This window comes from Fusarium falciforme, chromosome 2, assembly GCF_026873545.1.
Source record: "Fusarium falciforme chromosome 2, complete sequence".
Lineage (NCBI taxonomy): Eukaryota > Fungi > Ascomycota > Sordariomycetes > Hypocreales > Nectriaceae > Fusarium > Fusarium falciforme.
In genome coordinates this window covers 4,354,127-4,376,728 of record NC_070545.1, presented here as the reverse complement: position 1 = coordinate 4,376,728, position 22,602 = coordinate 4,354,127, and the positions used below count along the sequence as shown (strand labels likewise).

Sequence of the window (22,602 nt, the reverse complement as noted above, 5' to 3'; positions counted from 1 at the left end):
ACCATTTTGGCCGTACACATGTGGACAGGCAGCTCTTTGGTGGTGTAGGCTCTGTTTTGGCGTTGCAGGCATGGCGTTGATTGCTTGAGTAAATGCTTATCGATTTGTCTTTGGTGTGTTCCTTTCAAGCTTACGTGAAGCAAGCTGCAAGCATCCTTGTCGCCTGAGCAGATGACACTCCAAGTTCACTGAGCTAAGGTAAAGAAAGCTAGCTGCAGCCTTCGGCCCATTTGTGCAGCTTGGCTGGTTGCTAGGCAGAACTAGAAGCAAGGCAGCGCGGAGAGGGACATGGCCGACGTGTACCAATAATTGTGCATGGGATAATTTATCTCAACAGGCAGCAGGAGAAGACGGCGGTTGTGCCCAAGCTTGCCGAGAGTTACATGGGTTTTGAACAGGGCGCGAAATGAGGGCAAGCAAGGGATTATTTGGGCCGCCATGGATGTTGACGACAAACGAGGACACCAAGTTGTTCGCGTCTTGTGTTGGTACAGATGCAACATGCAGTATCTACACCACCACAACTTGTCTAGCAACACTCTAGAATCATTGCATCTTCTTATCGACCGTTTACTCACGCACTCTTAAGCGGTGAAGCTTCCAAAAGCTCTTCAATCGGCACCAGTTTAACCCGCAAAGGAAATCATCACCAGAAAAAAGGGCCCCGCGCCAAGTGGGAATAGACGAGGGGCAGCTCCAGCAGGGACCTTCCATTTTCTGTGCCACTCAGAGCGGGGCAATTTTTTTTTTTTTCCCGTCTTTTTTTTCTCAACCGTAATTTGAGATTCGGCCCAAATAAATTTTTCGGGACGCGGGTCCTTCCCCTCGCGTTTCTTTCTCCCTTCATCATCACCACACACCAAAAGCCTTCGGGTTATCTTCACTTCTCTGTCTTTTTTGTTGCAGAGAAAAAGAAGCCATGGACAAGGGGAAGCTTGCCCAGTTGCTCGAGGGGAGCCAAGTCCGTGAGTCTTTCTCGCGTCAGCCATCATCAGCTTCGTAGCTGTTGATGCGCTGTTCCCTCTTGTTTGCACAAAAAGAAACACGTCGCTGATTTGACCTCCCTCGCAGCCAACACGGAGCAGGTCAAGGCCGTCACTGCCGAGCTCCAGAAGAACTACTACTCCCAGCCCGAGTCGTTGCTCGCCCTCGTCGAAGTCTCCCTCACCCATGGCGACGCCGGCGTTCGACAGCTCGCTTCGGTCCAGGCCCTGCGCCTAGTCCCCAAGTACTGGGAGAAGACTGCTCAGGACCAGCGACAGCTCGCCCGCAACCACCTTCTCGAGGGCACCCTCAAGGAGCAGTCTGCTGGTGTCCGTCACTCGCTCGCCCGTCTCGTCGCCGGTATCGTCAGCGCCGACATGGAGAATGGCGAGGGTGAGGACTTCCTCCGACAGCTTCTCCCCCTCAACAACAACGACAATGTTGTTGCTCGCGAGGTCGGTTCGTTCCTCCTCTACGCCATGCTCGAGGAGGACCCTACCCACTTCAGCGACCACACCCACCAGCTCCTTGAGCTCTTCCAGGCCCGCATTGAGGACCCTCAGAGCAAGGAGGTCCGCATCAACATCGTCCGCGCTATTGGTGCCATCCTCATGATCATCGAGCCCGAGGAGGATCCCCAGGCCCTCAAGGCTATGCAGGGCTTCGTTCCCAGCCTGGTTAACATCCTCAAGGCTACCGTCGAGGCCGAGGATGAGGAGAGTTACAAGATCGTCTTCGAGGTCTTCCACTCCTTCATCGCCTACGACTCCTCACTCCTCGCCGTCCACCTCCGGGATCTGCTCCAGTTCATGATTGAGCTTGGTGCCAACTCCAACGCCGAGGACGACGCCCGCTCCCAGGCCCTGGCCTTCCTCATCCAGTGCGTTCGCTACCGCCGCATGAAGATCCAGGCCATGAAGGACATGGGTGCCCAGCTCATGGTCAAGGCCATGCACATCATCACTGAGCTCGACTCTGACGATGAGGAGGAGGACATGTCCCCTGCCCGCACCGCCATCAGCCTCGTCGACACTCTGGCCAGCGAGCTTCCTCCTCGACAGGTCATTGTTCCCCTTCTCGAGCAGTTCCCCAGCTTCGCTACCAACCAGAACCCCAAGTTCCGCATGGCTGCCATGCTCGCTCTTGGTAACGCCGCCGAGGGTGCCCCCGACTTCATCTCTACTCAGCTTGAGCCTCTCCTCCCTGCCATCATCAACCTCCTCTGCGATACCGAGACCCAGGTCCGACACGCCTCTCTTGTCGGTCTGATCCACCTCGCTGAGGAGATGGCCGATGAGATGGCTTCCCACCACGACCAGATCATCAGCGCTATCCTCAAGAACCTCGAGGCTGCCTCCCAGGCTGGTTCCGACAAGAAGAATGTTAGCATCATTCGCTGCTCTTGCGGTGCCCTCGACACCTTCGGCGACGGTATCGATACCAAGATCATGGCTCAGTACGGCCCCAACCTGATCCAGCCCATGGTCCGTCTCCTTGACCACGAGGACTTCGGTGTCAAGGCTGCCGCCGCCTCCGCTATTGGCGCTATCGCTTCCTCCATGGAGTCTGGCTTCGAGCCCTACTTCAAGGACGTCATGACCGCCCTCGGCCGCTTTGTCGCCATCAAGGATGGTGAGGAGGCTCTCGACCTCCGAAGCTCTACCTGCGACAGCTTGGGACGTATCGCCATGGCCGTCGGCTCTGAGGCCTTCCAGCCTTACGTTATGGACCTGATGAAGGCCAGTGAGGAGGCTCTTAACCTCGACAACCCTCGTCTCAAGGAGACCAGCTTCATCCTCTGGTCCAACTTGTCCAAGGTCTACCACGAGCAGTTTGACCACTTCCTTGAGGGTGTCTTCAAGGGTCTCTTCGCCTCTCTCGAGCTCGAGGAGGAGGAGATTGAGCTCCCTGGCATCGATGCCAGCCAGCTCGGTGACGGTGCTATTGTCGTTGGTGGCAAGCGTGTCAAGGTCAAGGCTCCCGAGACCCAGGACGACGTCACCATTGCCACTGGTGGTGATGATGACTGGGACGATATCGAGGACCTTGAGGACTTCGATGCCGTTACTGCTGTCGCTCTTGAGCAGGAGATTGCTCTCGACGTTCTCGGTGATGTCATCTCCAACTCTTGCAACAGCTCCAACCTCGAGAAGTACGTCGAGCAGACCCTCGCCAAGGTCACTCCCTTCGCCGAGCACACATACCAGGGCTGCCGAAAGACTGCCATCTCCACCCTCTGGCGCACCTACGCCCGCGTCTTCCAGGTCTGGGAGGAGGGCACTGGTGTCAAGTGGGAGGCTGGTTTCCCCGCCAAGCAGGCTCCCCCTGCTTCTCTCGTTGCCATGAGCCAGGCTCTGCACAAGGCCACCGCCAGCATCTGGGTTGAGGATGCCGAACGGTTAGTTGATCCCGATCCCCTTTCTTCTTCTGTTGTTTCTTGCCAAAAGGATGAATACCTTGCGTTATACCCAGCTCACTCAGAGCAAAATGCGTTGCTGAGAAAGCGTCTAATCTACTTCTGATTCATGGCACTGTTACACACTTATTCTTGCATTCACATTGCCAGAAGCATATGCTAACAGTTGAATAGTTCTGTTGTCACCGACATCAACCGCAACGTTGCTGCCACCCTCAAGGCCTGCGGTCCCGCCGTTCTCGGTAACGACAAGACCCTGCTCAACGAGATCATTACCATCACCAACCTCATCATCACTCGATCGCACCCTTGCCAGCAGGATCTCGGCGATGAGGAGGAGGAGCAGGATGTCGATGCTGGATCTTCCGAGTACGACTGGCTTGTCATTGACACCGCTCTCGATGTCGTTGTTGGCCTTGCTGCCGCCCTTGGCGCTGGCTTCGCCGAGCACTGGAAGATCTTTGAGAAGCCCGTTCTCAAGCTGGCCAGCTCTACTGAGGATCTGCACCGCTCGACCGCTGTCGGCACCATTGCCGAGATTACTAAGTATATCGGCGAGGGTGTGACTCCTTTCACCGAGTCCCTCGGTCAGGCTCTTGTCCGCCGTCTCTCCGACCCCGATGCTCTGGCCAAGTCCAACGCTGCCTACGCTATCGGTCTAGTTGTGTTAAACTCTACCGACACTGGCAAGACCTTCCCTCTGTACCCCCTCCTCTGGGAGAAGCTTGAGCCTCTCCTGACCGTCAACGAGATGCGTATGACCGACAACGTCGCTGGTGCCGTCTCCCGCATGATCATCAAGAACCCCGACAACGGCTTCGTTGCCCAGGCTCTGCCCGCCATTGTCAACGTCCTTCCCCTCCAGGAGGATTATGAGGAGAACGCCCCCATCTACCAGTGCATCTACAACCTCTACCAGCAGTCCAACTCGACCGTCGAGCAGCTCACTCCTCAGCTGATCGGCATCTTCGAGAAGGTCCTCAGCCCTCCCGAGGACCAGCTCGAGCCCGAGACCCGACAGATTCTGCAGCAAATCGTTCAGATTCTGTACAAGGCCAAGGCTGACCTGTTGGCCAACAACCCCGGCCTTCTCAAGCTGGCTGGCATCCAGTAAACAAGACAAAAAAATAAAATTACAAAAAGCAGCATCACGACTTGAATGAATCAAGATGGGGATGAAACACAACACGAGCCTACCATCGAAGTAGGAACGAGGACATGACATGATTTTGATGAAAGACGTACATATCTGAGCACTGGGTTTGCTGGATAGAGTATATATGAGGGAGGGCTGGGCTTCATGCTGCAAGCATTGTTGAGGTGTTGGGCTGGAAAAGGGAAAAAGGGATAAAAAGGGCAATTGGGAATGCAAGCGATGTGGAATTATCAAGGATGGAAGGATAAAGAAAAAGGGGGCTTTGGGCATAGAGATGGGGTTTGATACCTACCAATCGTTTAGAGAATGATACCTCTCCGTATGGAACAAGATGATGTTCATATGGCATACTTGTCGCATGTGAACCAAGAGCATGACTGTGATGTTTCATGTGAGATAGTATGTGTCAGACTTGATATTATCATTATCGAGCCTTTCCTGAAGACTCTGCCAATCTCAAGTAGTATGTAGTCCGCATCAAGCAGACCTCCAGAACGCCATCCCATGAAGACCGTACCAGTAAGAAAAACTCCATATATACACACCATCACCATATCCTCTTTGCAACCATCTCATACCGCATAACCCCCTCGAAATCATCCCTCTTCTTCTCCGCCTTTTCAACTCTCTTCCCTGGTCCTTTACCACCCTTCAGCCCTTCATTCTTGTCGGCGTGTATCCACCGTTGTCTCTCCTCTCCAACCTCAACGTGTCCGAAGCCACCGATCCTTCTTCCGCCGGGTGTGTCGTATGTTTCGGTGCGGCCTTGGTGTTCGGCTTGCTTCATCTTTGCGTAGCGGTTGCGGGAGTACTTGAGGAGGACCATGCCGAGGAGGAGTTTGAGGATCAGGAGGACTAAGAAGGCGATGAAGAAGACGACAATCATGGTCACAGCGGCGATGAAATCGTCTGATGTCCAAGAGTACCAGGGTCGTGAGTTAAGGGGTGAACCGTAGGGATAACCGTAAGTTGCACGGCCGAGAGAGTCACGGATAAGGGTGTCGAATCTGTTCAGGGCGGCAATCATGGCGGGTGACGATGGAGCTGCCGATTCTTCGGACAAAGAAGTTTGCGTTGAATCGGGAATAGGCATAGGGAGGTGAGTGGAAAGGAGCATGTGGTAGGTCTGGATAGAGGCGCGGATGAAGAGGCATGAGAGCGGTATGACGGCGAGACCAAGGCGACGAGTCAGTGAAGGTGTCATGAAGGCCTAAAAGAGTCAGCACAGACACAGATAATAGGAAAGGAACACAAACATTGGTGTAGTAGTCCTTGCACAAAATGTCGAGGATACGACTATAAAAGCCCGGCTTGATATTGTTAAACTTGGTCACGTACGCATGCTTGACGGTATCAACAAGCATCTCACTCCCAATGACAATGAGAAAAGGTGATAGAACTTCACCAGACATGAGCCAAGACGGCAACACGGTGAAGCTATGAGGAAGGATAGACGGGTTATGCAGCGGCACAGTCCTCGACTCGTCAAAGCTCAGCTCAGAGCCAGCGCCTGGAACACTCAAACCGCCGACTTCGACGACGTTGCGCATTCCAATAATGAGTAGCATGATCCAGAGTTGGAAGCGTTCCACAATGTCGGCGCAGGTGAGCTGGAACAGATTGTCCTTCTCGAAGCGTTTAAAGACTGTGCTCTTGATCTCGACAAATTGGTTCGACAAGAGTAGTGTCAGGAGAGCGTTTGAATACGAGTTGACAGCCACGTTGAGAGTAATGACTTGGTAGTACAGCGCAACAGAATGCAGACAACAGTACGCAAGAGCAAGCAAAAACATGCCGCCTGGAAGAAGCACCTTGGACCTCCCAGACGCGTTACGCGAGAGTGTCTCGCTGCTGAACAGACACTCGAGTATATCCTGACCGAGCGCAGAGAGCAGCCGGTCGCTGACCTCGAGGATGTTGTATATGACATAGAGCTTGATGGCCGACTGGGCGCGGATAAAGTGGTACATGCGACTGGCGTCGAGGGTCATAAGCGCCATGGAGCTGCACACAATGACGGCGCCCTGTAGGAGGTCTGCTTTGTGAAAGGCCGAGAGGTTTGAGGGCATCGACTTTGTCCTCCTATGACGAAAGGGGCCCTTGCGGTGTGTGTTTCTCTGGATAGGTTTAAAGTGCCCGTTGCCATTGACAGAGTGATCCCCTGAAAGACCGCGAGGACGACTTTCACTGCGTGATCTATCGTCGTCGGAAACATCGCCGGCTCGAGTCCTTGAACGTCCACGTTCCCAGAGTCTACCCAGTCCAGACCATACAAAGTCAACAAGCCAGCGGACCTCTTTGAGGATCACGTATCCCCACCAACGGACCAGCACACCAAAGGCCAGCATGAACCGCATGGGAAGGATAGTAAAGTTGTAAAGCCAAGCGTCCAGACATGCGAGGGCTCCAAAGTTGAGAGTGCGCTCGAGGAATGGGGGTAGGAGCAGCACATTCTTGAGACGCTCAAACTTGACGGCGCTGGACTCGTAGGGCACATCGTAGGCGTGTGACTGGTGGATGTACAGCGGGCTTGGGCGTTGAGCTGCCAGTTCGAGCTGGAGATGTGTGGGGAGTGACATGGGAGGAAGGGGGATCATGGGCGGTATTGGTGATGGAGGTCGAAGGCCAGATGAATCAGTCTGCTGAATTGGAATAGCCGTCGCTGGAGTTGATCGTGGACCAAGAGTAGGAGATGTTCCACCGACACCATCAAGATTCAAGTGAAGAGTTGAAGGACGAGCAGTAGGATGGAAAGACGAGTATCTCCTTGGCGAAGCCGTCCCGCTCGAAGCCCCGTCGCCAACGAGCACGCGACTCGTCGGAGGAGTCGACAACGTCCTCGCCCCAGGCGAAGGCCTCCTCTGAATATCCCGATGCGCATCCCTCGGCGTCCACAACCCCGCAGAACGAGCCTCCACAGCGACACCGTTCGGCTGCAGCGCTGGAAACGTCTCGAGATCCCGCATCATCGACTGTCGCACCGACTGACGGATGGCCTCGCGCTGGTCAGCAAACCGAGAGACGGATTCCTGGTCGATTGACCTTCGTTGGGGAGGTGCGGGCGCTACAGGTAGAGAGTCGGGAGAGTTTGTGAGACGCTGCATCTCGCTCGCCGATAGACGACGGACGTTGGGGTTGGTGGTGTTGCTTATGGTGCTGCTGCGGCTGGCCCGTCCAGAATGCACCGCCGTGTCCTGTTCCTTGTCCGAGACGTATTTCTGAGCGTCGTCTGTTTGCTCGGTTTGTTTCCCGTCCTGCTCCTTCACTCTCCGCTGCCGTCGCTCCTCCTCCTCCCGATCCTCGTGCTCGTCATCCTCGATCGCCGGGTCCGAGATGGAGGAAGAGTTGGAGCCTGCGCGCCGAGGGCTCACGCTCCGATGCGAGCCCTCTTCAGAAGAGCGATCCTCGTCGGAAGGGATCGTGGGCAATTTCTCGGCAGTCGACGCCTGGGGAGAGGTCGCCGTTGTCGCTTCGTTCGCGCAGGTGGTGGACGTCGGAGAGGGAGTTGGAGAGGGAGTCGGAGAGGGAGTCAGGAGCGGTGGGAAATGATGGGGCTTTGTCGAGTCGACGGAGGCGGTCATCACCAAGGCTTTTGGTCGTCAAGCATGGCTGCCTGTCGCGTGTCGAGTCTATGCACGTGTATCGCCGGCTCTTGTTCGCAAGCGGCCAATCGTTGATGCTGCAGTTTGAAGGATAATTGTCTCGGAGTCGGAATGGATTGGATCACGAATATTCAGCGAGAGGTGGTTGGTTGGGCGGTGTCAGAATGGATGATCCCCTGAAGCAGATGGGAAAAAGCCACTGAAACCATGGGGGAGTGGGGTCCGTGGGAACAGGTGGAGATGGTTGCCGTCGCAGCTTGTGTCAGTGGCTAGAGCCCCTGGGGGATGCCCTGAGCTTCAGGGCTTTTGTTTCGGGGTGAGACAGGGTTGAACCTTGAAGTGCCGGCTTGGAATGCCAAGACGTCATGATGAGCCGGGAATGAGTCTCGATCCATTGTCTTTGAACTTTCTATCGACTTCTTTATGCTATATACTCGGGTCTTTCCCTCATTCGACTGCTGTCCTTACAGAAGATGCTCGTCAAACCATGCCACAGCCTGGTAGAATGCCTGCTCCTTGGCAAACTTCTCAACCTTGACATTAGGATCTCCACGAACCGCGAATCCATGTACGACGCCCGAGAACAGGTTAATCTGGAAAGGAAGACCGGTCTTGATGAGAATCTCCTCAGACTTGTATCGCAACTCAGTGGGGAAGATGGTGTCGGTCTGGGCTGCGGCGATGGAGAGGGGTCCGGTGATGGCAGCGAGCTCCTCCTCCTCGACGAAGGAAGGGTGGGCGATGTAACCGGCTTGGATACCGTCCTTGTAGTGTCTAACGACATACTTGATGATGTTAGCATTAAATACAAAATTTGAGAGAGAAATGCTCACCTTGGCGCCGAAGCAGTATCCCACAGCTCCAATCTTGGTGATCCCCCGCTCCTTGAGCGCATTGATAGCATCCACGATAACAGGGTCGATAGTCGCCGGCGTGTGAGGGCTCTTGCCATCGGTGCCGTTCTTGATCCACCCCATGATGTCGAAATCATCAGGCTTGGGCTCGGGCATCTTGTCACCGAGGAACAGGTCCGGGATCAAGGTTGTGTAGCCGTTGGCCGCGTACTGGTCCGCCAGGAGCTTGCTGTTGGCGCAGATGCCCCAGATGTCGGCGATGTAGATGATGCCGACTCCCTCATGGTTCTTGTCTGCTGGAGGCGTCGCGAGGTAGGCCTGGGTGTTGTTGGCGATGGCGATGAGCTCGCCGGTGGTTTCACCTCTTTAAGATGTTAGTGAGTTTCGCTTGAGGCGATTGGTGTCTTACTGATGGCGCACGCCGACGGTGCAGCACTTGGCAGGTTGGTTGGAAGCCATTGTATTCTATGATGCTGTGGTTTGTGTTGTCAAAGGTAGAATAAAAGTGCCTGCTCCGAGGTTCTTTGCCCGACTTATATCCTCCCCCATCCCGGACCCTCAGTGACGCAACCGAAACCCGAAATCTCGAGTTTCACCGCACAAAATAGGTATCCCACTCGCCGGACCAAACTGCCGCCTTTGCCCCGCCCGCAGAAGAGCATTCAATGCGTCCACGGGTCCCGCGGTGCCAGTGCTTATCAATCCCTGACTATTACGACCCATATGTGCTAATTGGTGCAATTCTCAGTTGTCGCGAACTGACCTAAAGCAGAAACCTCTGATTTGGTGCGATGTCATGGCAGTTCCGGATGTCGGAATTGTAAATGCGGAACGCCACGGAACTCCGAATGATTAATGGCAGAGGTCAGCCCTCTCGCGATACTAAAGAGTGGAACAGCTACAAGGATGCGAATCCTGGAAAGACTTGAGCCTCATATCTTTCGTGGTATCATTGAATGCTCCAATTACAAAGTATTATACACCGGGTCTATCGCTACTTTTGTCGAATACCCTTGGGTTTCCGCTTCTTGAACACCACCGTCTGAACCCCCGATGTCGCTTCTTCTGGCTCGGCCTTGACTGACGGATCAACATCTGGCGCTTCTGCCTTGACGGCAGTTGTGTCTGGCGCCGTATCCCCTTTCGTGTCCTCCTCAGTCTTGACATCCTTGTTGTCCTCCTCTTCCTCCTTCTTAACCTCTTCCTCGGTCGTCCTAGGTGTGAATGTCGATCCGCTCAGCAGCGCATCCAGTTCCTTGTCCTCTTCTTGTGGCATCGCTTTCGAGTCTCTTCCCCATCGTCGAGGTTTCTTGAAAAGTCCGCGCACAGCTTCCTCCTCCTCCTTTTCGTCTTCTGTTGCTTCTCGCTTCCTCACACCGATCGCGATCGATTCCACCTTGGCCTCTTCTTCTTCGGTTTTCGTCTCGATAACTCGTGTATTCGTAACCGTCCATTGTCCAGGCATCGCCATCTCTGGTCGAAAATCGCTCGGCACCTCCACACCCAGCTCAGCGAGCTGTTCCCTCTGCTTCTTCAACGACGCCTCAGACGGTGCGCTCGGGGGTGCGCGTGGCGCAGGCCTCGACGAACTGGCAGCCGATGATGATGAAGACCCCGCGACGACGCCGTTCAGTCGCGCAACCTCTTGCCGGGCGCGTTCCTTCTCGCGCTCCTCTCGCTCGTGGCCGCGGTGCAGGTCGCGCAGGAAGCGCTTGAGGGCGCCCTGATGTTTTGCAGTCGACTCATGGTTCTGGCGCTCGAGTTTTGTGTCGCGCACGTAGCAGGCGCAGTGTTTGCACCAGTATTTCGGTGTGGATTTCCAGTATTCGGACATTTTGGTTGTGATGTTGTTGATTGTCTGCCTGGAGATGTGCTTGTCGAGAAGTCGATGCTTGAGTTGGAATGATTATGTCATCCACAACACCAAATCCGTGGACCCACAGTAAAGCTGTAGGGTAAGCGGAAGGTTGACAGGTCGCCAAACAGAATGATGCGAGGTAAATTTAAAGCCAAAAGAAACATACAGGCGTTGTCTTGATCATGGATATATTTCTCTTCTAATATGCGAAACTCCTTCCAGTAAGCTTGTGGCACCGTCTTTGTAAGAAAACAGCTTAAGTCAGCCTTCTTGATGTTTCAGGGGACGGGTGCTATCGCCGTCGCGTAATTGACACCACCGGCATCGTCAGAATGTCCCTTGGAAGGCAGATGGTTAAGAGTCTAGTGTGACCACCAATGTAGAATTCGAAACCGGCTGAGAATGTAATTTCAATAAGAATAGACAGTTCGATTTTTGCTAGTCCTTATTGTAGTCCCATTTGACTTTCCTTCTCAGGACCCAGCCAGGTTTCGTTCAGTGCCCAACTCCGGAACTGTCAGCAAAGGAGCCAATCTCGCTTCCAACAAAGCGAATCTCGTGGGTAAGGTAAGCCTAAGAGATGCTATGTTAACGATTCGCATATGTTAGTGTCTTTCGCTGCATCATGTAGATGCCAAGCAACATTCTCAGTCATCAAGTTTTAGAGCATGCATCAATTATCACTCCCATCCCGACTAGTTTCATTATAAAGCTCGTTACATTGCTCCCAAGGCTAAACCCTGCATAGCATAAGTGATCGGACCAAGCGTCTGGATGATCGCCTGGGAGACAAGCACCAGGGACGACACAGACCCTGCCCATCATCCAATTGACGGACGACATCAGAGGCAACAGGACTCTTTGCTGCGCCGCAAATAGCCGCTTTCAGACATTGCCTAAATGGGGTCTTGGACAATCGGTGATTCGATGGCTCAGCTCATGTCGCAGTACGAGACAAGTCTTGTCATTGACAGCCTAGGCTTTCCCAACGAGGAAGAAGCGATGAGAACTTGTCGTTAGCTCTGCCGCTGAGCCTCATCCAGCTGATGCCACACGACGCTAAGTGCCAAGTGACGGACGCCAAGGGATTGGACTGCAAGTCAGGAACAGGCACGGAAAGTTAACTCGAGCATTTTGCTAATCTCAACATCTATTTAGGAGTTTCTACAGTTTCGTGGTCTAATGTAAAGGTAAGAATGTAATGATTGATCGGGAAGACTTGCTTGTTGGAGAGTGTAGAAGCACTCCTTGTGTCAGCACAGTGTACGCCTTGGCTGCCTCTCTAAGGGATGCCCGTTCTGTCAAATCCTTCACAGTCTCCAAGGTTACAATCATTTCACGCCAAGAGAAAAAGAGACAACCACATGGTACGATCCAATCTCTTGGACTCGGGTCAATTTGGAATATGGAACCTCTCCCATGGGTCGGGAATGCAACCGAAGTCCTCGGCTTTGGAAGCCGACCACTGGACTCGTCAAACTCGGGAAGACGAAAGTTCGAAACGCACCATCTTTTTCTCCGTACCCACAGAGGAAGATTTCCGGGTGTTTCCTTGACACATCTTGCATGAACTACCTTGCTCAAAGGAAAAACTCTTCGAGAGGATGGATCCGCTTTGCGCGCCTTTGCCGCACTCGAATCATGCTAGATGTCACGTGAGTGGCCAGGCATCGGTTTGCAACGGGGCACGTGATTGGGCGGAGGATAATGACTCGGCCGAACGACGTCATGGTGCCTCTTGTTTATTGCCGATGGTGGCTTGGCGACGACCTCAGGAACAAGGGTCACGACGTCAGCCATTGACATCAACCAAAGGGAAGGCCGAGGAGGACGACTGTTTGAATTGGAATACTGGAAGACGTCTCGCGGAGAAGCTTATCTACTCATCAACCGCCCCCGGAGACACTCGAGCCTGACCTTGTTTGATGGAGACTCCCTCGACTGATGGTGACCCAGACAATTCATGGCCCATCCATTCATATCCTCCATGTGGAGACTCGTGTTGCTACGATATCCACCAGCTGGGGGACAGATTCAGTTGGATCTCACTCTTCAGAACAGGACCCATTTGAGTTTTACCCTGCTCGGCCCCTTATGACGTGATGACTTCTATCACTTTTCTCACGGCATGGGTTCTTTTCACCAGAGGATCCTGTCACAGGTTCCACATCCTCTCCACTAATAGGACTTGGTTCTTGTTATGAGTGTCTCGCCTTTCCCGTGCTGATCCCTCTCATAAAGGCCTGTCTGTCTGCTTCTCAAACGGTTTTCCTTCTCTCTTGTTTCCATCCATCCCCACATGTATTAACCCTAGACGCCTTTGGTGGTTTTCAACTGTGGTATTGGGCTATCTTGACGAATTCTAAGCTACTCGACAACATGTCCTCTGACGAAAAGGACTCCTACAAGGGCGTTGCAAGCCCCAACCCGGAGCTTAGTAACAACAATGAGGGCGACAACGCTGACGGTCTGCACCGTCGTCTCAACAACCGTCAAATCCAGCTCATCGCCATCGGAGGTACCATCGGAACTGGTCTCTTTATCGGTATCGGCGCCGGTCTGGCCAAGGGTGGCCCCGGTAGTCTCCTCGTCTGCACCGCTCTCTACTCTTGCGTCCTCGCCCTGGTGAACAACTCGATCGCTGAGATGACCACCTACATGCCCGTGTCTGGTGGCTTCATCCGTCTCGCTGGTGCTTGGGTCGACGATGCTCTCGGGTTCATGGTCGGATGGAACTTTTTCTTCTACGAGGCTCTTCTGATCCCCTTTGAAATCGTCGCCCTGAATCTCGTGCTATCCTTCTGGAACGACAATATTACCAACGCCGGCCCGACTGCAGGATTCTGCGCTGCCATCATCGTCTCATATGGGTAAGGACTGAACCATGAGTTGAATCCTGATGTTCATCGTCAAGGAAGCGCTCTACATGGTGTCGTCTCATACTTCTCCCGTGCTCCTTTCTGTGTGTATGCATGCTAAACTCTTTGTGCCCCTATCTAGTGTGCTAAATGTCCTTGCTGTCGGTGTCTTTGGTGAAGCCGAGTTCTGGCTCTCTGCCGGCAAGGTGATCCTCATCTTGATCCTGTTCGCCTTCACATTCGTGACTATGGTCGGCGGCAACCCTCAGCATCACGCGTATGGCTTCACCTACTGGAAGAATGCGCATGACGCCTTTGCTACCTATCGTACTGAAGGTGACCTTGGACGTCTCGAAGGCTTCATGGGCGCCATGGCCGCCGCAGCCTTTTACGTTGTGGGCCCCGACTACATCTCCATGGTCGCTGCCGAGGCCAAGCACCCTAGCAGGTACATCAAGACTGCCTTTAAGACCGTCTACTTCCGGTTTGGTCTCTTCTTCATTGGTGCTGCCCTGACCTGCGGTATCGTGCTAGACCACAAGGACCCTACCCTCGTGTCGGTCCACCTCGGAGACGGCGACAGCTCAACTGCTGCCGCCTCGCCCTATGTCATTGCTATGAAGAACATGGGGATCGATGTCCTTCCCCATGTTGTGAATGCGCTGCTGTTCACGACCATCTACTCTGCCGGCAACACCTACACATACTGCGCCACCCGCTCGCTCTATAGTCTCGCCCTCGAGGGACGTGCCCCGGCCTTCCTCCGCAAGACGACCAAGAACGGTGTGCCCATCTACTGCTTTGCCGTCACCATGCTCTTCCCGCTCTTGTCCTTCCTGCAGCTCGACAGCAGCTCCTCCGAGGCTCTGAGCATCTTGCTCGCCCTCATCACGGGCGGAGGCATCGTGGACTACATCACCATGAGCATCACCTTCCTCTTTTACTACCGCGCTTGCAAGGTGCAGGGCGTCGACCGCAAGAAGATGCCCTACTACGGTTACTTCCAACCATACGGCGCCTGGATCGCCCTCGTCCTGCAGATCGTCGTTGTCTACACCTACGGATACACCTCGCTGGCGCCATTCAACGCCAAGAACTTCTTCTCCAACTACACCATGCAGATCATCGCTCCCTTCCTTTACCTCGGCTGGAAGCTGCTCAAGGGAACCAAGCTCGTCAAGGCTGAGGAGTGTGACCTTGTCTGGGACCGACCTGTGCTTGATGCATATGAGGAGAGGATGATGATCCTGGAGCCACCGACGAGTTTCTGGACTGAGACGCGGGACATGTTCCGCTTCAAGCAGAAGAAGTCGGTGCCTGATGTGCATGTGTAAGACACAAAGCAACGTCAGGAGATGGAAGCAAATGATGAGGCATGCCACGCTCTGGCTTAATGCCAGACGAGGGAGCTTTGGGCCTTCTGGCCAATTGTGCTTTGAAGAAGGCAACCAGGCTTGGTAGGCCAACCAACGGCTCCTTTGGCTTCGGGGTACATGGGAATAATTGCTCTGCTTCGTGCTTCATAGAGACTGCCGGGCGGTCTCTTTGGTGATACCCCAAAAATGTCGCTCCAACGATAGAGGTTTAGCGGCCACGCAACTTGTATCTCGGCTGCGTTTTTTAATGGACATAGAATACATATTATCCCACGAGTAACGTCCTGCTTCCCGATTGATGCCATTAATATCACGCTATGAACACCATCTGAGCGAGGTAGATAAACGCGATGAAAAGTGTTGGACTGCGGCACAGACATGGAAATGCAGCTCTCGGCCGACGAAGCCTTTTTATACGCTTTCGCCAGCTGTCAGCCAGGTTCGCAATCTCTATCAAAGGTGTGGCCTTGAGGGGGGGAGAGGATGTTTAACACCCACGACGACGACGGAGGAGGGGTGTAGCTATCTTCCATAATTAGGTACTCATCAATATCTCTCTCCAGGTACAGGCTCAGATGTCAACACCGACGAAGCAGCCCCCCTCTTTACCTCCGACTCATAAACCAAGATCCGCAAAGAACAAAAGCTGCCAAATGATACAGATACCTTGTTTCAATGCTGCGTCACAGCGTGAGTACCGTCCTTTGAGAGACATGGGCCAAATCAGTAATGGCAGCATGACATCCCACGTCAGTAGACACATCGATGCTGCGTTTATGCTTTCCTACCAAATCAGCTTAGAACTCAGTTGAAAAGTAGCAACCGGTGCGAGAGGCCGTTGGTCAGATTGTTCCCAGAATGCCAACTCATGGAATCGTGTCGGCGGAAGCGTCTCCGGATGGAACATCACCCGCAACGGTTCCCATCATGGTGGCGGAAGCCATTCCGCACAGCGTTTCTTTCGTTAGAATAAAGTAGACTTGTATTTAGATATAAAGAGTCTAGTACCAGTTCCTCACGATTTTGGTCGGGTTTCCTCACATGGTGTTCGCTTTCTACCATGGCGTCTCATCTCATCCCTTCTCATGCCACCGAGGGCCTTCACGGGCTTCTTGATAATGCCTGTCGGACTGATCTGCCCTGTGCTAGTGCTACGGTCGTGAGTGCCACATCCGAGTTGTTCCATAAGGAGACAGTGTCAAGCATTGGCCAGGACAATGATGGGCAGTTGACGCACAAACATGAATGTAACGATCGAATCTACTGGTTCGCCTCTTGCACGAAACTCGTCACGGCAATTGCCTGCATGCAGCTGGTGGAGCAGAAAAAGCTTGCGCTAGATGATGGCAATCAACTGGAAGGACTTTGTCCCGAGCTGCGGGATGTCAAAGTCCTCGAGAGTGATGGATCGATGACAGAGAAGAACAAGAAGATCACATTGAGGATGTTGCTGACGCATACTGGTATGTCTACTCTTGAACAAATACAGATATTGTACGTGGTCCAAAAGTTTTGACACCTGACCTTTGTTGAAGCCGGTTTCGGATACTCATTCCTCAGCAAGAAGCTCGACAGCTACAACGAGTTCTCTGGGTCGGCCCTAGATATGCATCAACCGCTAGTAAACCAGCCAGGGGAGCGATTTGAATACGGGGTATGGCAGCGTTCTGATATTCTGTCCTTTTGAGCTCTTTCTCTGACCAAGTCTCCCAGATCAGTATGGACTGGGCAGGCATCGCCGTCGAGCGTGCCACGCAAACCAAGCTTGACGACTATACGCAAAAATACATCTTTGAGCCATTAGGTATTAACGACATGTCTTTTCTCCCATCGAGGGACATGAGAGCACGCCTAGCTGGTTTTTGGCAGCGTGACGCAAACGACCGTCTGAGCCCACGGCAATACCCTCTGAGCAAACCCTTGGTCCCGGATCAAGCGTCGGACATGTTCCAGAGTGGTGGCGCCGGGCTATGGGGGACTACTCGCGAGTATAGTAGTAATGCGCCCTCCCAACTAGTCTTGATGGAAAACCATCGTTCTAACCATGTCAACAGAGCTTCTGAGGGTTCTGTTAAACAACGGGACCTCTCCCCTTACTGGCAAAGCCATCCTCCAGCCCGACACGGTCGAAATGATGTTTGAGAACCAATTGACTCGAGATCCGGACTTCGCTCGCACCAGCCTCTCAGCGGTGAAACCTGAGCTGGTGTACCCGTCCGAGGAACTGTACCCGCTCTGCCCGGATAGTGAGCCGCAGGGATGGGGACTCGGCTTCATGATCTCGCCAGGCGTGACGGGACGTTCTAAACACACGGCCCACTGGTCCGGCTTGTCCAACTGCTTTTGGTGGTGTGATAGGGAAAAAGGGGTGGCGGGTATAGTTGCGTCCCAGCTGCTGCCTTTCCCCGACCTCAAGGTAGTGCAGCTATGGGCAAATGTTGAAGAGGCCACCTATAATGGCCTCCAGGAGAATTGAGGTTCAATGTGTTCGTCTAGACTGGAGGGTGGTGGGTGGTTGCTAAGGGGCAATATCTGCTGTCCCATCAAGGAATGGAGCCAATGAAAACCAATCCAGACCGTCTGTGTTTACCCAGTTACTATCCTCTTCGCCGGGGCCAAGGGCGGGCGTCGAGGGGATGTCCTTTCCAGTAATCAGGTCGAGTCCCAAGTGTCTGGCGTCAAGGGAGAGGGTAGGCTGATGTCCCTCCAACGACGATATATGAGGCTCGTCTATCATTCTATTTCCTTGGCCCACTTAGTTATTATGATAATCGCTGCTGGGTAAAAGTCTTGTACATACCACTGTTGTGGGTTAATGCTTCCTGCTCCAGGAGTTCCAAGATTCTGATACAGCGTGATGCAGATCGGCTTTGTGCTTGATACTCGCGAAGAAAGGTCAAACATCGATTCCAGTCAGTCATCAGAGAGGGTTGGTCAACGTCGTTATACTTGGGCAAACACAAAGAGCTCAGAAGAAGAACAAGAGCACAACCGTGTATATCTACCGTGGTTAGCACCAGGGGCATGTCTCGAAGAATGTCCAACTGGCAACTTACAAAGTACGTTATACCAGGGTGGTGGTAGGAGGTGAGCACGAGAGCGTGAGTTTTCTGTTATTAGATAAACAAGCTCTTGTGCGACAGACGCACACAAATTCCCGGTCTTTATCAACATGCTCTGTCGCATGCTCGCATTGGCTGTACCAAGTCGGGCTGGTACCATGTCTTTTGAGTCGCAGAGTTCCGACAATGAAGGCCTTAGCAAGATCAGACGCACATAAAGAAACCTGCAATGCTTAACCGACGTGTAAGGGTTTGATGAATTCACAGTAGTAACGTACCTTGCTTTGAGTACTGTAGCTTGACGGCAAAAGATGGTTGACCTCTTCGACCGTGGACCGCCCAAAGGCGAGTTCTCGATCGAGTAGCTGTCGACTTGCAGATGCGCCGGTAGGTTTCGGTTCCACGCATCAAGCTCGCTATCTAAGTCAAGCAGCTTTTGTAGTCCGGCGTTACTAATTCCCTTGCGTTGTGACTCGTCTACGCCGAGGCCCGGGACGGACGCACCCTCATTCTCTGAGCCTTGGTGGTAAAAAGAAGTGAGGACTTGGCCGAGGATGTCCTGCAGTTTGATGGCGTGAATGTAGCATTCCACGCGGCTGGGCATATCACTTGGCTGAGACCCTGGACTATGGGGAAATCGCGTCAATAGTTCGTCATCGATGGTCGATGGAAGTGAGAGTTGGCTGTGCGCCGCACCCGAGTGTATCATAAGGGGGCGTCCATAAGTAAGCGAGAGGATCCTACCATCAGAATATTAGAGAAACGCGATTAGTAAAGTCTGTAAGCACTCACCGGTCGAGCAAGACACATCCAGTCCAAGCGCGTCGGCGCATTTCCTCTTCGAGCTGGTCGGCTGCCTGACAGTTGCTAGCATCGCCTTCTTCCCGCTCCTCAGGTTGAAGGTGCAGCCCTATTCCCTGGGCGACACGGATTGCCATGCCGATGATATTCCAGCACGAACTCGTGATGTCTCTGGTCTGGAGGTACTGGCCCATGAGAAGAAGTACCTGTACCAAGGGCGTACTTCCGCTTTCCAGCAAGTCGAGGCCGAGGAGGCTCTTTGCGCGCCTGAAGAAGGTATAGCTGATGTCGTCTCGTTCCTGTTGAGTGAGCTCCGTGTTGTGAAGCACGCCCAAAGCAAAGACGACATTGAGCATGCAGTGAAACAAGGACTCGTTGAGGGTACTGTAGTATCCACTCATGGAACAAGTGGCTCTGTTATCTTGTGGAGATGTCTGAGGCGTCCAGAGTGTGAGATAGCGATCATAAAATGACGGCCAGTGCAGGAATGGGTATAGAGAGTGCACATATGTCCAAAAGAGGTTGACGAGGCGATCCGCGTCAGTTCGAGGGGGAACATTCATTCCAAGCATGGGGTGGAACTTGTCGTACCCAGAGTTGAGCCATATAGATGACATGGGCGATGGTTCGCTTGTTGACACCATGGCGCCATCTTTGCCCGTCGAACAGTTACCAAGAAGCCAAGGCACGTGTCCGCAATTCCGTCGGCCCATGACACTCCGGGCCTCACGGAGGAGGCTGATTGTGCTCGAGGGGCCGAAGTAGTCAGATGGGTGTTTTGATGATTGGGGATTCGCACCATGTATGGACACGACGACTCCCATGGCGTCCATTGCGGGCTGTTCTGTCCCTGTGCCGGCCATGGCTGGTTTTTCGATCCCTTCTTCGGGATGATCTTTTGGGGGAGACACAAATGCGGAAAGTGGTCCAAAGCTCAAGTTGGCCCAAGGCGCAGAGGTTTGCTCTGAAGCATTATCGATAGGTGCTACTGCCGTGGATTCCAACGGCGAGGGTATTCCTAGATGGTAAGAACCCATTGCATCCGTCCCGTCAGGTGCATCATCTTCGGGCACGCGAACACCATGGTCAGTATCGAGTTGTGGCCTCTCATCTGGGCTGTCATTGTGGTCGTCACTATCGTCTTGAGCAGGGAGTACCACAGCCGGAGAGCCTTCTGGCAAGATGACAGGGCCACCGAGTTCGCCCTCAGATGGAGGGATGTGTACGTTGATAGTACCTGCTAGCCTCTGTGTATCCTCCAGCTCTCTGACGCGACTCTTGAGCTCCTGAACATAACTGCACAATCGTGTTAGACTCGGGATGTGTAAGTGCTCACGTGAGCTTACCTGTTGCTCCACCATCCCTTGCTGTTTCTCTCCTGATTCCATATGCATCGCGGGGCGGAACGGGTTTTGCATGCTCCACATACGGGCTTGACTCCGTCACACTTGCGCTTCCTATCGCGGCACTCCTCGCAGGCCAGGGCAGTTCGGCGCCGTTTCCGGGGCGCTCCTAAGTCAGGAGAGTCGGGTGTTGTCTTGGAGGTCGGAGGAGCCATGGGGAGGGAGCAGGGAGCTAAAGGGGGATTGCTTCAGAATTGAGATGTTGCATGTCTCAAGGCCACGAGACTCGTGAGAGGAGCTTGGAGGGAAAGTCAATTTATTCGCCTGTTTCTACCCCGCATTCAAGGCCCGGAAGACCGCCACTACATCTGAACTAATCTCTATATCCGGGGTGCCGAGAAGTTGTGGTGTGGGGTGATGGGGACCAGGAAGACACTGACATCGCCATCACAAGGGGCCGCCTCGGACATCGAGGGCAGCTGGCTTCGGCCTCACGGGAGGGCTCATATCGAATAGAAGGGGCTGAGAGTGGGTACGGGGGCTCAATAGCGTCATATCGCAATCCATTACTAGGCAAGGAAGATGGCGCTTGGGAGGGCCGTTCATGCAACAACGATTCATTTTTACGGAGTCTCTGGCAACCAGCTTGGTCTCGTGGCCAGTCATACCCAGGATCTAGCCTACTGCACAGCCCATTGTCAAGTACAGTATCCATGTCCCGGAGCGTTCGGTTGGAGGAGCTGACTTGTCCGTGGCTGGCCTGGCGCTAGCGGCTATGCTTCCGCAAGTACCTCGCTAGGGGCGGAAGCATATCCGGCCAACAACCAAAGCCAGTATCAACGGCACCGAGCCGAGAAGACGTGAATACAGGGGTGACACGGCAGTTACTGGCCTAGATGAGTGCCGGGATGGAGATCAGGACATGATGGCGGCTAGTCCTGACTGATATTCTGCCACGACAACACCGGCTTGATGACCTGCAATACACAACCCGTTAGATATCACACATTCGTAGTGCTTAGCGGTAGATTTCTTACCCGTCCTGCTTTGAGATCTTGAATCGCCTTATTTAGATCCTCCGCAGGGTAGCATTTCGAAATTCTGTCGATGGGGAATTTGCCGCTGTAGTATAAGTTGAGCAGCTCCGGGATTAACTTTTGTCACATGAGCCATCGAGTATATCACAGGCAAGTAGGGAGACTTACTTCTTGAGGATTAGAGAACCCTTCGATGACTCCGACGATGCGCTTGCACGACAGCAACAGGTCCAACGCATTGACCTGAATTGTTGCTGTTGGCTGTGGGACACCCACCAGCGCCAGCGTTCCCTCGTGAGAGAGCGCCTGGACAGACGCCTGTAGGAGAGTTGCAACTCCTGTCGTATCGATGATGTAGTCGATCCCATCCGGGAACTTGTCTCTGATGGCAGCGTTGAGGCCCTGTCCCGTGCTCGTGTCGATGATATGCGTGGCTCCTAGCGACTTGGCTAATTGGAGTTTTTCATCAACAAGATCGACTGCAACGAGATGCTCCACCCCGATCGCTTTGGCTGCAAGCATGGCAGAGAGACCGACAGCACCCATGCCTAGGACTGCGACTTTGCTGTTGCTGTGAGGCCGGAGGACGTTCAAGACTGTTCCTGCTCCTGTCAGGTAGCCGCATGCAAGGGGAGCCAGGAAGACCAGGTCTTGGGGCTTGGCCGATATCTTGACCACCGAGTTCTCGCAGACAACCGCCATCTTACTAAAGGATGACTGTCCAAAGAATTGGCCAAACACGGTTGTACCGTCGGGCAGTGAGATGGGTGAAGTTGCTCCGGGACTCTTACGTCCAGGGTTGATAAAGTTGGTCTCAGTCATCTGGGAACAGCTACCGTATCGTTCCTCCAGGCACCCTCGACAGTGTCGGCATGAGTGAAATGAGAGCACAACCGTATCGCCCTCTTTTAGGGACCTGTCAGACACGCTTGATCCGACGCCTCGTACAGTACCGAGTCCCTCGTGGCCGAGCACCACTGGATATCCCCCAATTGGCATGCCACCTTGCTGAACAACAAGATCCTAGAGCTGCATGTTAGTCTTCAAGTCCACTATTTGATCTAGGTAACGTACCGTATGGCAAAGTCCGGTGTATTTGACCTCCACTAGAACTTCATTTGGTTGCAGTCCGTCGAGCACAACATCTCTGAGTTCAAATGGTCCGCCTCGCTCGGCGACGACATAGGCTTTGGTAACAGTCCTTTTAGTATTGGGCATTGTTGCAGGGCTCTTGGAGACAGATAAGAGGAAAGTC

At 53.5% G+C, this 22,602-nt stretch overlaps 7 protein-coding genes and 1 pseudogene across 8 annotated transcripts, besides 1 other annotated feature; 3 read left to right on the top strand and 5 right to left on the bottom strand.

Moving 5' to 3' along the window:
• Positions 1 to 919: 919 nt before the first annotated feature.
• On the top strand, positions 920 to 4,514 carry NCS54_00327000 (Hypothetical protein; the record flags this gene model as incomplete). The annotated part of the gene is made up of 3 exons (XM_053148850.1): positions 920 to 965; positions 1,072 to 3,382; positions 3,575 to 4,514. 3 exons carry the CDS (start codon positions 920 to 922, stop codon positions 4,512 to 4,514), a joined length of 3,297 nt encoding a protein of 1,098 aa, XP_053004825.1.
• A 589-nt stretch (positions 4,515 to 5,103) lies between these two features.
• NCS54_00326900 (Hypothetical protein) lies at positions 5,104 to 8,137 on the bottom strand (the record flags this gene model as incomplete). Its single annotated transcript, XM_053148849.1, has 2 exons — positions 5,104 to 5,766; positions 5,813 to 8,137. The coding sequence occupies 2 exons, from the start codon at positions 8,135 to 8,137 to the stop codon at positions 5,104 to 5,106; spliced, it is 2,988 nt and encodes a 995-aa protein (XP_053004824.1).
• A 485-nt stretch (positions 8,138 to 8,622) lies between these two features.
• Positions 8,623 to 9,471, bottom strand: NCS54_00326800 (DLH domain-containing protein; the record flags this gene model as incomplete). The annotated part of the gene is made up of 3 exons (XM_053148848.1): positions 8,623 to 8,943; positions 8,992 to 9,376; positions 9,422 to 9,471. The coding sequence occupies 3 exons, from the start codon at positions 9,469 to 9,471 to the stop codon at positions 8,623 to 8,625; spliced, it is 756 nt and encodes a 251-aa protein (XP_053004823.1).
• Positions 9,472 to 10,006: 535 nt separating this feature from the next.
• Positions 10,007 to 10,864, bottom strand: NCS54_00326700 (U1-type domain-containing protein; the record flags this gene model as incomplete). The annotated part of the gene is made up of 1 exon (XM_053148847.1): positions 10,007 to 10,864. Exon 1 carries the CDS (start codon positions 10,844 to 10,846, stop codon positions 10,007 to 10,009), a length of 840 nt encoding a protein of 279 aa, XP_053004822.1. The 5' UTR covers positions 10,847 to 10,864.
• A 2,322-nt stretch (positions 10,865 to 13,186) lies between these two features.
• NCS54_00326600 lies at positions 13,187 to 15,062 on the top strand (annotated as a pseudogene). Its single transcript has 2 exons — positions 13,187 to 13,740; positions 13,871 to 15,062.
• Positions 13,187 to 15,062: a sequence feature.
• Positions 15,063 to 16,164: 1,102 nt separating this feature from the next.
• Positions 16,165 to 17,580, top strand: NCS54_00326500 (Beta-lactamase domain-containing protein; the record flags this gene model as incomplete). The annotated part of the gene is made up of 4 exons (XM_053148846.1): positions 16,165 to 16,567; positions 16,640 to 16,758; positions 16,818 to 17,100; positions 17,159 to 17,580. 4 exons carry the CDS (start codon positions 16,165 to 16,167, stop codon positions 17,578 to 17,580), a joined length of 1,227 nt encoding a protein of 408 aa, XP_053004821.1.
• Positions 17,581 to 17,622: 42 nt separating this feature from the next.
• On the bottom strand, positions 17,623 to 20,525 carry NCS54_00326400 (Zn(2)-C6 fungal-type domain-containing protein; the record flags this gene model as incomplete). Its single annotated transcript, XM_053148845.1, has 5 exons — positions 17,623 to 17,849; positions 17,905 to 18,105; positions 18,161 to 18,906; positions 18,959 to 20,263; positions 20,314 to 20,525. 5 exons carry the CDS (start codon positions 20,523 to 20,525, stop codon positions 17,623 to 17,625), a joined length of 2,691 nt encoding a protein of 896 aa, XP_053004820.1.
• A 717-nt stretch (positions 20,526 to 21,242) lies between these two features.
• NCS54_00326300 (PKS-ER domain-containing protein) lies at positions 21,243 to 22,565 on the bottom strand (the record flags this gene model as incomplete). Its single annotated transcript, XM_053148844.1, has 4 exons — positions 21,243 to 21,287; positions 21,348 to 21,464; positions 21,516 to 22,370; positions 22,422 to 22,565. The coding sequence occupies 4 exons, from the start codon at positions 22,563 to 22,565 to the stop codon at positions 21,243 to 21,245; spliced, it is 1,161 nt and encodes a 386-aa protein (XP_053004819.1).
• Between the last annotated feature and the right edge of the window lie 37 nt (positions 22,566 to 22,602).